Source organism: Tauraco erythrolophus, unplaced genomic scaffold (assembly GCF_009769465.1).
Source record: "Tauraco erythrolophus isolate bTauEry1 unplaced genomic scaffold, bTauEry1.pri scaffold_45_arrow_ctg1, whole genome shotgun sequence".
Classification (NCBI taxonomy): Eukaryota; Metazoa; Chordata; class Aves; order Musophagiformes; family Musophagidae; genus Tauraco; species Tauraco erythrolophus.
In genome coordinates this window covers 782,478-796,739 of record NW_028238615.1, presented here as the reverse complement: position 1 = coordinate 796,739, position 14,262 = coordinate 782,478, and the positions used below count along the sequence as shown (strand labels likewise).

The following is a 14,262-nucleotide window of genomic DNA, read 5'->3' as shown; positions in this document are numbered from 1 at the left end:
ATGCTACACTGACCCACCTTTCCTTGTAGTAATTCCCAACTGACTTTACAGAAGCTTTGCTCCAACCACAGTGTGACCTCATTTTAAAGCTTATTTGGCCTTAACAGTTCAACCTGAAAATTTTCATCTCCTCTACAGAAAACACTTCCATTCCAATTTTACACAAAACCTGTTATTGCTATTCCTGTTTGCACCAGGTCACACCACAGTCACGGAATTTAGGATTTTACTCAATCCAATCAGAAGATTTCTTGCACCACCTCCTCCCTTCGACATACACAAAAGAAAAAACTAACTTTGGCATGAATACTCCATTGGTTAGGGCTGGCTCGTCATCGTCGAGACCATCAAAAAGATGAGATTTGGCGGAGCCAGCTGACTGCAGCGCTTTCGGTCGCACTCTGGTGGCGGGACGGGGAGTCAGTTTGTAGTGGGTGGGGGTCATCAAAGCCTTCTGAGCTGCTGGATTCGTGGGCTTCAGCCTCTGAAAGAAAAAGAGGTAGAATTGGAGTTTTCACACCACTTACTGGAAGGGTCTGGACAGGAAGAGTGCTGGCACGTCGAGCAAAGGAATGAGTAAAGGGCGAAGCAACAAACAAAAACAGAGACACAAAGCTGGTGACCACAGGTGAGGGAAACAACAGCAAAGACCAGGAGTCTCCAGTCACTCCCTGATGGGCTATTATGAAACTACAGGCATAGCTTTGGAGAGAGCCAGCCTGGACCTCCTGTCAGGCTGAGTGACTTTGGAGACAGCTACTGGAGTCAGATGGATGGCATGGGCACCCTGGGCCTCTGGTGCCAGCAGCTGGAGCCAGGGGAAGCCTCGGGGCCTGGAGCAGAGGAGGGTGTCTACCCCAGCCCCTGCAGTGGGACCAGCCTGTGTCCCAGGTGTAGCTGCTGGGGGGGGTCTAAGGCAAGTGAAGGTCTCAGCAACACCCACTGGAACAAGAGCACAGGGCTAGCCCACGAGTAGGAGGCCCTGGGTCCTGGCAGGGATATCGGAGAGGCAGAGGGCTCAGGCTGCTATCAAGGGATCAGTGGTGCCCATGGCATGTGGTGCCTGAGTGCATGCATCTTCTTGCAGTCAGTATTCAAGGTGGGCTGGCCTGCTCCGTGGAGCAGGTAAGAGGGCTCGAGGTTTGGGCAGGGCTATGGGATGGACAGAGGGGCCCTGCTAATGCTCAACACCAACGAACTCTAGAGGGCGTGACCACGTGTGCTGTCACTAGGGAGCTTCAACCCCTACCAGTCACAGAGGAGGAAGGGGACGTGCCTGTACATGCTTATGTTTTATGGGAGCCCTGGCAGCGCTCCACGTGGGTGCTGCTGAAGGCACTGCCTTGCCTTCAGCATGGCATGCTGGCACCTGCAAACAGGAGCAACAGCCACGTCCATTAGCTCGAGTGGGAGACCCCCTGGGTCTCTGGGCATGCTGCGCTGGGCTCCAGCTGGGCTCCAGCAGCTGGGCTGTAATTACTCCAGCTGGGCTCCAGCAGCTGGGCTGTAATTACTCCAGCTGGGCACCAGCAGCTGGGCTGTAATTACTCCAGCTGGGCTGGAGTCATCTCTAGCCCCTGGGATTTGCCCAGGGACAGCAGACATTTAGAACCTTCCTTAACACTTAAAAAGTCTGAAAAGTATTTCTTTGTTGTCTTTTAAAACAAACCAACAGGGTATGCTTTGTCAGAGACTGTCATGAGATGTCACAAGCAAAGCTCAAGCTAAGCACTAAAAATACTGCAAGCATGGGCAATTATCCATCTTTATTCCCAACTAGCAGCAGCGAGCAGAACAAGAACTCCGAAGCTGAGGCTCTGATGTTGTCAAAAGCAGTAAACAAAGCCACACGATAAGCAGTTTGCGTCCTGGAGAGCATAAAAAGCCACTGCACCAGTACGAGTATACAGATGGCAAGTTATTTTGCTGCTCACTGCCTACATAAGCAAAGACAGTGAGCACAAAACATAAATTGAAGTAACTTCAAATCTTACCCACAAAATGAGTTTAATGTTTATGTGCACTTGCCTCTTTCTCCTTCTTCGGGTCCGGCATGGGGTTTCTAAAGAGCGGAGAATCTCCATAGGGTGAGTAAATCAAGCTGTTGAGCTGCTGCTGAAGCACAGCTTGCTGGGCAGCCAATGCATTTGGATCTGTCAGTGCTATAAAAAGAACATAAGTTTTTATTTTTGACACTTTTCCTAATAGAACCAAGTTAGGTAGGAAAGACATCCTTCCAATCAAGGGGTCTCTTCATAGGAATTTGAACTTCTATATAGACTTCAGCATTCTTTTCCCCTGCTCTCCAGTCTCCACTTCTGCAGCAGTCGGAAGCAAGACATCAGATTTTATGCCTTCATTACAACTTGCAACCACATTCAGTAAGATTTTATCACTGAAAAGGTGAGGGCATGGAGAGCTACACATCGGTAGAACGAGCCTGACCTGCCAAAACCTGTAACTAATACATTTGACTTCTGAAACATCTTTTAAGGAAAAAAAAAAAAAATCTGTGATGCTAAGTTTTGATAGTCTTGCCACAGCAATCAAACTTGCAGGTCCAGAGTCCTCTCTACAGCAATGGACTCTTCATTTTGTCTCCCCATCTTCTAGCATGTAATTTTAACTGCAAGTGTTCACACTATGAAGTGTTTGAGCAACTTACAGCAGCTTAATTCTAATGCCAAGAAAACCAGACTGAATCTGGGCATTCCCAAAGAACAACAAAACCACTCTGAGAAACAACATCTTACTGTCAGACACAGTCTGCAGAGAAGTCAAGAGCAGAGTCTGAGACAACTGGTTCTTCCCAGATCAAAAGCTGGTTGACCTCAGCAGATGTTAACCAGTGACACCCTTCCCTACGCTGCCCCGCTCCAGGCGTTGCCTACAGAAGTGGATATTTGGATCACCTGTAGGTTTTCACCAAGGGAGGTCCAAGCGTCAAAAAATAGGTAAGTACGATGGAAGCAACGCACAAATACACAAAATCTGACTGCAACACCCTGATGAGAGAGAGGATTTCATCATGACGAGAACGTAGCTCCCCTCAGCCACGGTTTGGCTGTCGTAATCAGTACGTGACGTTACTTGGAGGGGTGTTCACAGGGTCACAAACGGTGAGGCTGGAAGCACCTCTGAAGGTCACCCTTTTCCTAGCCCCCTGCCCAAGCACTCGTGCAAGTACTTGTACTTGTTCACCCTCACAGTGAAAAGCATTTCCCGATGTTCAGAGGGAGCCTCCTGTCTTCCAGTGTGTGCCCATGGCCTCTGGTCCTGGCACTGGGCATCACTGGGAAAAGCCTGGCTCTGTCTTCTTGGCAGCCTCCCTGCAGGTATTGATGTACATCGACGAGACCATCCTCAGCTGTCTCTTCTCCAGGCGCAAGAGCCCCCAATCTTTCCTCCTAGCAGAGGTGCTCCAGCCTCTTCACGGCCCTTCACTGGACTCTCACCACTATCTCCATGTGTCTCATCCTGGGGAGCCCAGCACTGGACACAGCACTCCAGGTGGGACCTCACCAGTGCTGAGCAGAGGGGAAGGACCACTTCTCTCCTCCTAACGCAGCCCAGGGCACCGTCGGCTGCCTTTGCCACAAGGGCACACTCTTGGTTTCTGGGCAGCTTGATGTTCACCAGGACTCCCCCGGCATTCTCTGCAAAGCTCCTTTCCAGCCGGCTGGCCCCAGCCTGTGCTGGTGCCTGGGCTTGTTCTTCCCCAGGGGCAGGACTTTGCCCATCTCCTTGTTGAATTTCATGAGGCTCCTGCTAGTCCGTTTCTCCAGCCCACCCAGGTCCACCTGGATGGCAGCAGGACCCTCAGGCCCATCAGCCACCCCTACTCCTCCTTTTGTCACCTGTACACTCATAGAAGCCCTCCTTGTTGCCTTTGACATCCCTGGCCAGATTCAGTTCCAGTTGGGCTTTGGCTTTCCTAAACCCATCCCTGCACGCTCGGACAATGTTTCTGTAATCTTCCCGGGCTACCTGTTCCTGCTTCCACCTCCTGGATGCTTCCTTTCTGTGCTGGAGCTTTGCCAGGAGCTCCTCAGCCATCCCCACAGGCCTTCTGTCATTCTGCCTGACCTCCTGCTCATCGGGATGGAACTCTCCCAAACCTGGAGGAGGTGATTCCTGAACATCAACTGCCTTCCTTAGGCCTGTCCTCCCACACAGTGCCGTACCCACGTGTCACTGACCCTCTGCCCCAAGTTTAAAACAATTTTCCTGCAATCACAGCCTCAGGGGGCTGGAGCATCAAGGACGTCTGCCATTCCTTTCAAGTGCACAGACCTGCCAAACAGGGTGGACGCTGGGGAACGCTGATAGAAGTGGAAGACGGTTTAACTTACACAACGGTAGAACAAGTGCCTGAAGCTAAAGACCATTCATTTCACCAACGGCACAGCATAGCTCGCTACTTAGGTCCTTCTATATCTCCTATCTGGAATTACTTAAGAAGCCAACACTACATTTCCCTTACGTTTTTTTGTAAGCACCTACTGTTGCTGCCCCAGATTCAATGATGGAAATATGTCAGTAATCTTGAAAACAAAGCTCTAAAATAACTGCAATTATGAGTACTGTTAAGCAACTTTGAATTATCTTTTAAAAAAATAATAATCCATACCTATATCTATAATTAGCACCAAAAAAACATTATTAACATGGCCTCCACTGCTACCGAGAACAGAAGTGACCTCAAACAGATGCTCAAACATTTTTTTCCCCTGCAAAGCATTCAGGTGGGACGTGCTCCTGTGTTCAGGCACATCTGAAACAAGGCAGGAAGCAGCAAATTCAGCTTGAGTTAATGCACACTTACCCACAGCAGGCTGAGGGGCTCCAAAGCCCAGGGGAGCTGTCGATGTATTGAACCCCGGGGCTCCGAAGGCTCCTGTTCCCAGCGTCCCACCGAGTTTAGGCTGGGTGCTTCCAAACAAAGAGGTCTGTCCCGCCCCAAGAGCTGTGGCAAGAGAGATGCCCGTCGTTCACTACAAGACTGTGACAAACTCACAAACCCATTTATCCCACAACAAAGAATCAATTCTTTACTAAGTTGCAAGAAACTTTCAACACGTCCATGAACACTACAGACACTCCAGACTCCTGCCATCAGACCAGAGGCTTCCAACACTGAGGACGCCACCAGTTTTGAGCCATGAGCCACCTCTGTGAGCAATGCTGCTGGACAATTGCTCAAAGGTTACTTGGCGCCGTGTCAGCAAGCTCTGCTTGCTTCTGATTTCAGACTGGGATTCACAGTTTGAAGCTAAAACATCCACAGCCTTTCCCGCATCAGCGTTGGCAAGTGATAGCAAGGCTGCATTACCACCGCAGTTGGAGGACCACGCTTCGGCAGACATGAATTAAGCTGGTAAATTGTTTACCTGCTCCAAACCCTGTTCCGAGACCAGTTCCCAGAGTCCCAGCCACAGGTGTACTTCCAATCCCCAGTTTCCCACAGTGTTGGCACCAGAACCTTGCAGAACAGAAACAGTAGTGTGTTAGTCTAACACTATTAGAGAAGAAAACAAAAATATATACTTGAATAAATAGGCATCTCCAGCTCAAAGACAGCCCCGCCACAGCTAAGATCAAATTTCACCCGCCGTTTCCAACAATGCAGGTTGAGCTGACAAGCAGCAAGAAGGGGCTTCAGTGGTAAAACCCACAGTTGAGTTATGAACATAACACTGAAAGCATCAGCACAGAAACATACTGGTTTGCCTGCTGAAGCTTTTCAATTTGTTAAAAAGTTTTGCTGAAAGCCAGAACGAACATGATGCTGCTGCATCTGGTGACAGAAAAAATTGTATTAAAAGTTTCTTCAAGTGCCTGGAAGGCACAAATCCCATTTTATACTGTTTGTACCACACACGTACTTCTCCGATTCTCACCGACGAAGCAGGTGACGACTCAGATCCGCACAAGCACACGGTTCAAAGGCACATCTCTAATTGTGACGAGGTACAAGCCCAATCTAACATTACATTAGTTCTTCACCTGAAGCCTGTCAAACCATCCTATGGCTGGTTAGTAGGCAAAGACAGAACTAAACCAGAAAACTGCAGTCAGGGACCAACATCCAAAACACCTTAAAACCAAACTCCGGTTTCCCTATAACCGGTGCCACTGCCAGGAACGCAGGGAAATTAAATCCACAGACTGCAACCCACCCTGCTCACGGCCCAACAGGGGCAGCACACGAACTAACGTGGCTGTGAAGGTCCTGGAGAACAGCAGAACGAGGGACTTGGAAGCAACTTTTACAAATACCGTGACAACAGTTTGCCCCAGGCTGCTCCCCACAACGACACTGGACTGGCTGAGGTGCTGCCCTGGCAGCCGCAGCCCGACAGTTCCCCCCTCTGTCTTATTCTGGCGGGCAGGGATGGCAGCTGAGTGCATTTTAGACTTTAGTGCTGGTACAATAGAACAAAACACAGCAAATCCAAACCCAAAAAGGCAGATGTCAGGATCTAAACCCACTCCTGCTCACTTTTAGGAATACAGTTTTGTTGCTCTCAGAGTCAAGGAGAAGAAAACCAGAAGAGATTTCAACAGAAGCCCTGTGAAGGAATTCTGTCAGTTACTCGAACCATCACTGCACACTTCTGCTCACCCACACGCTCACTCAACACCAGTTCTCTAACACCAGTGTCAGAGGCCAACGTTAACACAACGCCCAGTTCTTCAGGACTTGGATTCTTCACACCATGAACGACAACAGCGACCAGTTAAACTGGAGCCAACCGTTTCATTTCACCCTCACTCCAGTGCAAGATCTCCTTACACCGGCCATCAAGCTGCAGATATCACTGGTTTTACCCCGTTTCCTGCAGCACTCCTTTGCAATCGCAGCGTATTCACAGCCTCTGCACAAACCTCTACGTTTTCGGAACGCTTTCAGTGCCACAGTTCTCAATTACAGCTTTCACCCTCTCTCAGGCCCTCATTGCAATAGTGGTACTGAGCTCTCTGCCCTCTTGAGCCAGGCAGTGCCACCGAGAGAAAAGGTGTAAAACAGCAGCCAAGATGTTTCTGGGCAGCAACAGGCATCAGAAGCGTGGCTCACCTGAGAGCTGGGACATTCACAGTCATTCAGCGTGCGACATTCCGCAGCCAGGTGCGTGGTACACGCAGTACAGTTTTAAGTGACTGAAACCCCCTTTTTTTGTATGTACCGAAATCAGAAGTGTTGGTACTGGTTCCTAAGGTCAGGGTTGGTTTCTTACCAAAGAGCCCGCTGCCAGTGGTTGTGCCAAACATGGGGGTTCCAAATCCCACGGGCTGGTTCCCAAACCTCCCAGGCTGGTGCCCAAACCCCACAGGCTGGTTCCCAAACAGGCTCTGAAAGAAAGAAAACAAGAATTTGGAAACCTGAGGACTGACATGAAAAGAACTGCATCACTGTTTTGCTGTAGGCAAGAAAGCAGAACCAACGCCGAGCACGACTTGGCCCACACCACCCAGACCCCCGGCAGGGGGGTGCTATTTGCAAGCCGCCCGCGCCAGTGTGCGGCAGGCACCCTCTGGAAACAAGGGCTGCAGCTGAACTCCACGGCCTTAAGGGTCTGTTCCGACCCAAACGATCCTACATTTCCATGATTTTTCCCTCCATTACAACCAAAATGACTGAATATCAAGAAGCAAGTTCATTTTCAGTTATCATCACAGCTTAAACATCTGTGTTTCCAACACTACCCTGGGGCATCCCGAGCAATACGCAGGCACTGAGATGTTCAGTCTTTTTTCACTCAAGGTATTACTTGTTAAAAAAAATAATAATTCCGCAACACTAGTTCTAGTACACATGCTTATATTCTGCTCCTCAGTTTACACCTTTCATGGAGGTCAACACCCAGGAACAGGACCCTAAGCCATTTGGGTTTCTTTCCATTTTTTAAAATTTTTTTTTTTTTTTTTTACTAAGCTACAGACATACCGAACTGCCAACACCAAATCCCGTGTTCGTCTGTCCAAAAAGACCAGTTCCAGCTCCAAATCCAGTCCCGGCATTTGTACTGGCCGCTGTTCCAAAAAGGCCTCCGGGCTGTGAGGGCTGGGTGACCCCAAAGAGACCCTACAAACAGGAACCAGGTTAAGATCAGGCTGCGATGCTTTTCAGAGCCCAGCACTGATGGTAACAGAACTCACACACCAAGTCAGCTCACAAAACGATGCTACGACATCAGCCCTTCTGCTGGGGGAAGGAGGTGAGCGAAAAGCGCTTCAGAAGCTTTAGTCGTTCTCCAAGAAATCAGTTACAAAAAGGAAATTAAAAAAAAATCAAATCATTTATGCTCCGAGCTTGAAAGGACATTGGAATTTCCTCATCACTTTGAGTGAGGGAGATGGAAAAGACATATTTCACAGTGTTTTCTGGGAGAAGTCACAACATATTCAGGAAGAATATAGTACATCTGGAGCCAAAGCCCCTCGCTATGCAACAAGTTACAGCCAGGTAGCATCTTTCTATCAAAAGGGCCCATGAATGCTGCTCATTAGTCACCAGAAATACGGGATTGTTAATGAATTCCCATAGAATGCTAACAATGGAATGATATACTCTGTGTGAACACGATCAGAAACACTTGAACTGACAGAGAGCAGATGCTTAAGGAACGGACCGGGACGTTAGTTGCCCAAAGCTGCACTGCTCTGCGGTGATCGTGAATGGCAAGTTTGGACTGGCAGGAAGTGGCCAGCTCAGACAGCAGCCTGCAAAGCTTTGCGTCCCAGTTCTATGGAGCTGTCCTACAACTGCAGTCAGACTGTGTCACAGCCTCCTCTGTCTTGCTGTACCACACTTACACCTAGAGACGTTCACGCCATTTATCTCACCGTCGGGTTTGGCTGCCCCGCGCTGCTGGTGTTGGCACCGGCGCTCTGCGTCGTCGGGGCTCGGCTGAACGGGTTGTTGAAGACACCTGTCACCGGAGCTGGCTGACCGAAAACCACCCCCTGCTGTTCCCGTTCCTAAGCCAGCCGTGCCTGCAATATAGAAACACTCGGCTTAAAGAACCCTCCAGTACATACCCCAACCCACGGCGTTCCCACACTCAGCACATGCAAACAGGAAAAAAAGATTCTTCCATTCAATGCAACAGCGGAACACCCCGTGCCACCAGCACAGCACGGCATCTGCCTTCAGACGGAAGCAGTTTGGGTCAAGGCGTTTGATCAGGTTCTTGTCCTAAAGTCAGTGTGGGCGTAACGCCCAAGGGCCACCAGCAAGTTCACCTCTCAGATGGATCCGACCACAAAGACACCAGCTTTGATACGATCCGTTTGGTCTGTACAGAGGCAGCTGTACCTGCAAATCTCACCTGAAAGAGCTCGCCGGGCACGACGCGGGCAGGCAGCGAGTGCCCCACACCCTGCTTCTGTCCTACAACCCACACTGCTGCTGCTACAGAAACTTCTACCTGAACTTCAAACGCCGCCTGCCTCTCTGCCCCCAAAGGAAAAGAGCTGTTTCCATGTGGTAAAAACGGCACACGCACAGACAGGAGCTTCTGCTCCTTCTCCCAACTGCCCCTGCTGTCTCTGCACAACCAGGGGCTCTCTTTGGAGCTGGCTGCACAAGAAATACATGAAGCACACAGACCAGGTTGGGCAGTCCATGTATCTTTCATGGACCACACCTTGGTGGGGCGCAGAGGAATATGACCACCTGTACGTGGCTCCTTCCCAAGGACAGCAGCTCAGCTCAACCCACAGAGGCCTGAAGCGAGCCGAGAGACTGGACCCAGCAGCGCCCGTCACTGAGGACAGACACAATTCTAACCCGAGACAGTCCAGCCTTCCTTACAGCATGTAATCGCCTTCCGATTCTACAGACCGTAGGATTCTGATCTTCTGTTTGCATCCTAATTCCACAAACAGAAATATCTACTCACATTTAGGTTTGCAGCAGAAACTAATAAAAACAGAGTTTGTGTTTGAACTTTTCAGTGCCATTTGTTTTACCCGAAGTTCAAAGAGGTCCACTAACTGGTTGGCCCAGCTGACCTGCAACTACCAGACGTGCAAGCACTTCAGCAAACTAGTTGTTCATACCTGGCTTTTACTTTTTGACCAAGGATGCCCAAATGTACAGCGTGAAATCAGGACAGCACAACATATGACAGGTCCATATCCTAACCCTGCTCTACGGTGGAGAAAAGCTCCTGGCAAAGTCGAGTTAGGCTACTATCAGTCACTCGTCCATTTCCAGGGAATTTACGTTCGCTCGTTAACAGAAGTAGAATCTTGACTTCACCATTAAGCACCTGATGCCATCACCATACTGATCCTTAGCAATATCCTGGTGGGTTTATTTTAAATTGTTGTACTTGCCCATGTGAACCGACTGACTTTCTTGTAAAGCCAGGTGCTCTAATGACTTGTTCGCCAGCAAAACTTGGGGGATGCAAAAGAAGTTTGCAATCCCCGAAGAATAAAGAAATTGACATTTGTATGGCAAAGAACCTGATTATTGAGTGTTGATAACACAACTACTAGAAGTCTGAGGTCACACCAGTTTTTCCTCATCTTTTTTCGTTACAGAATTTTAAAGAGCTTAACAGAATATTTGCATATCTGGTCACAGTGTCAACAGGGGACAGGCAGTACTTACTGGTTCCAAAGGCAGTTTTATTCTGTCCAGATGAAAAACCTCTATTAGTTGTAGAAGAGCCAAAAAGTCCCATACCTGTGCTTGATGTAGCACCAGAAGGCCCAAACAAGCCTGCAGCTGCTCCAGCTCCCAGTTGTTTCCTGCTGCCTGATAGTCTTCTAAACGGAGTTCCTGGAAAAGGAAAATCCAGTTCTCTTTACACATTCTTTTTCCACAGGAGAAAGTTAGAACAGTGTCATTAGCATGGTTACACAGCATTCAAGCCCACTCCAGGATGAAGGTATCAAGAAAAGCTGTAAAACCTACATTATTAAAAAGCACATCATAAACTGCAGAGCTACATCTAAATGTAGGTCCTGTTTATGTTTGGGCTTCAATTTTACATCCCAGGGCTTTTTCAGATCTTTTCAGTAGAAGATCTGTTCTGAAGTATCAAATAAGTCAGCTTGAACGGAAAGGCTTGAGGGTTAAATCCTTGGGAACACCAGTTCACATGAAACACCACGAGTTTTGCCCAAGATTCTGCTATTTTATTTTCTGTTTCATTTGATGACACCCCTCTTCTGTGAGTGACGCAGACATTGAAGGCTGTGCTCACACTAACGAGCAGAGAAGATACTTGTTACAGCCAAAAGAAGCCCCACTAAACCAACACCAACAAACAGCCCGAGAGAAGCCTGTTTGAACGCTCGCTGACCCACCTCCAGAGATTTGCTTTCGTATTCCTTCATGGCAGTGATGCACTGGTGCTTGGTGTTGATGTTTGTGCTAACTCCAGATTTCACCATGGTGTCTGTACCAGTCGGGGGCTGCAAGAGGAGAGGGTGAGATTCCAAGTGTAAAATCCAGGCAGGCTCGTTAATGCAGTTCCTACTCTCTGGGCAGATGCTGCCAAAACCTGAATTCAGCTCAGGGCCTGAAGCAGGGGTATTCCTGTCACCTGGCCAGCTGTGGCCTCGCCCAGTGACGAGGGGAATTTACCCCAGTAACACTCAAAACAACACAGTGCCATTCGTTTTTCAGTTTCACTGGAAGAGTAGTTTACCTCCATGTGTGATGAATCCTCTAGCTACGCACGGATTCCATTATCCCCCATTGTTCAAACTGTACTGGGAAAGCACACATGGCAGCACTCGGTCTGCCCAGGTTACCATCACAGCTCTGCCTATGGCAGAAATAACGAAGCCCCAGTCTGTTAAACCAGCCCAGTCTGACGACAAAGAGGGCCGAGATTTGCACAAACAGGTATCTGGGAAAAAGAACCAGCAGGTACTGGTTACCCCATTTCCATGACGGCTTTTTTCTGAGCCACCCTCTAGTTTCAACTGCCATGAAACACTCAAGATGTTACTCAGCCCCTTCTCAAAGGGAACTCTTCCCAAAAACACAGGGGATCAGTCTTCACATTCCAGTTTACGTTTTCAAAGTCATGCTGACTTCCAGGAGAACTGCTTTTACCCAGGATGACTTTAACCCTTACTGCCGTTAGCATTCAGCATTGATCACCCCGAAATCCGTGGCACTTCCCACCTTCCTGAGAAGGCTCCATTTTAAGAGCTGATTTTCATCTTCAGCTATAAACACAGCTGTAAAACCAGCGAGTCTAGACAGAGCACCACTCCAGAGTTTGAGGAGTGTGTCAAACTCAGCAGAAAACCTCTTTCTTTGGAGTTAATGATACATCCCATTTCCACTGCGACAGTCCCACCAAAGGGGATGTTTCCAAACCATTTCAAACACTGCATGTTTGCACAGGAACCGCTCCTTTTCAGATTTCAGCTCCGTGATGAAGACAGCACTTGAGACACAGGACTGTAATAACTCCTACGTTAAACAGGCATGGTTAAGAAGGAAATCCAGAACTTACGTTGAACTTGATGGTTGTGCCGGTTGGGGCAGCGGTGAAACTAGTCGGACCAAAGAGAGAGCCAGAGGTTCCCCCAAAAGGATTGGAAGTTGTGTTAGTGGTTCCGAAGAGACCTCCGCTGCTCGTACTAGTTCCAAAGTCTTAAAAAATTAAAAAAAAAAATGAAGAGATCAGTACTAAAACAAACTTGTATTTTAAAATTTAAACCCAAGTATTTCATTCAAATTATAAATTAGTTGGGAAATGGAAGAAACTGCTAGGAAAAAAAAATTACAGCAGTGCTGGAAACCTCTAGCCTGCTAACACAACGAGGAAGTCCGCCTCGAGCTCAGGGCACAAGGAAACACGAGAACAACCACAGCAGCCAGTTTGTTCTACTCCTGACAGAGTGGAGAAAGTCACATGTACAAAGGGAACCAGGGAGGTTTCTCTTCCCAGAAGATGTCTGCAAGCAGTTGCTTCTGCTCCGGGGAATCACAGTGGAGCTGAAGAGGCATTTCAAGTGCCAGACGCAGAACCGCTCTACGGCAGCAGAGTCAAGCAGCACCAAGAGATATTTAACAGGAAATGCCAGCTGACCACCTTTAACTTGTTTTAAAACTCCTGGCTAGAATCACAGCCACGGATTTTGCAGTGTATCCGGCTCGCTCTCGGCTAACATGGCCCACAATAATGTCGCTATATCCTTCAGGAGAAGAAAAAACCCACCAAACCCCCCAATTAACACGTGTGCCAGATCCACGCGTACGTCCCGCGCTCTGCGCTCTTCCATCACGGAAAACAAGCCATGCCCAAGAGAGATGCAGCAGTTTTACTCACTTCCAAACCCGGATGGTTTGTTCTGCGTAAAGGCATTATTCTGGGAGGAGAAGAGGCCTCCACCAGTGCTGGTAGTGCCAAACAGGCTGTTTGACGTCCCGGTCGATGTTCCGAACCCAAAGCCGGTGCTGGTGGAGGAGGTGGCTGGCTGATTAAAGGTAGTTGAGCCAAACAATCCTCCTGAAGGCAGAAACAGACTGTTAATCCTACGGAATCACTGAAGGGTTTGGGTTGGAAGGGACCTCAAAGATCATCCAGTTCCAACCCCCCTGCCATGGGCAGGGACACCCTCCACTACACCAGGTTGCCCAAAGCCCCATCCAACCTGGCCTGGAACACTGCCAGGGATGGGGCAGCCACAGCTTCTCTGGGCAACCTGTGCCAGTGCCTCAGCACCCTCAGAGGGAAGAATTTCTTCCTTAGATCCCATCGAAATCTCCCCTCTTTCAGTTTAAAGCCATTGCCCCGTGTCCTGTCCCTACACACCCTCGTCCAAAGTCCCTCTCCAGCTTTCCTGTAGCCCCTTTAGGTACTGGGAGGTGCTGGAAGGTCTCCCCGGAGCCTTCTCTTCTCCAGGCTGAACAGCCCCAACTCTCTCAGCCTGTCTCCATAGCAGAGGTGTTCCAGTTCTGTGGTGGTCTGGGGGTTTTTGGATTGGTAGTTTGGTATTTGTTGTTGCTTTTGTTGATGGTTCCTTGGTTTTTCCTTTTCTTTTCCTTCCCCCCCATTATTTATTTTCATCTTATATAACACCCTTTTCTCAGGACTGCGCTCTGCACTACAACCACAACACAGCAATACCTGGTTTTGTCTGCGTGCTTCCGAAGAGGCCTCCAGTGTTATTGTTTGACCCAAAGGCCGACGTTCCAAACGCTCCTCCGCTCGTCGTACCGAAGCCGGCATCTGAAAGTCAGATTGCAGCTGAGATGAAACCACATTCCGAACACGTGCA

General features: G+C 48.9%; 1 protein-coding gene across 1 annotated transcript in view; it reads right to left on the bottom strand.

The window, feature by feature from the left end:
• NUP98 (nucleoporin 98 and 96 precursor) overlaps positions 1-14,262 on the bottom strand; it is a 41,482-nt gene that overhangs the window by 22,302 nt on the left and 4,918 nt on the right. The window contains 15 exon segments of the mRNA XM_086630653.1: positions 297-484; positions 2,029-2,162; positions 4,826-4,966; positions 5,391-5,453; positions 5,456-5,482; positions 7,239-7,353; positions 7,949-8,086; positions 8,836-8,961; positions 8,963-8,997; positions 10,625-10,768; positions 10,771-10,795; positions 11,326-11,433; positions 12,492-12,631; positions 13,311-13,490; positions 14,112-14,213. Of these exon segments, the coding sequence (XP_086486779.1) occupies positions 297-484; positions 2,029-2,162; positions 4,826-4,966; positions 5,391-5,453; positions 5,456-5,482; positions 7,239-7,353; positions 7,949-8,086; positions 8,836-8,961; positions 8,963-8,997; positions 10,625-10,768; positions 10,771-10,795; positions 11,326-11,433; positions 12,492-12,631; positions 13,311-13,490; positions 14,112-14,213 (1,666 nt within the window).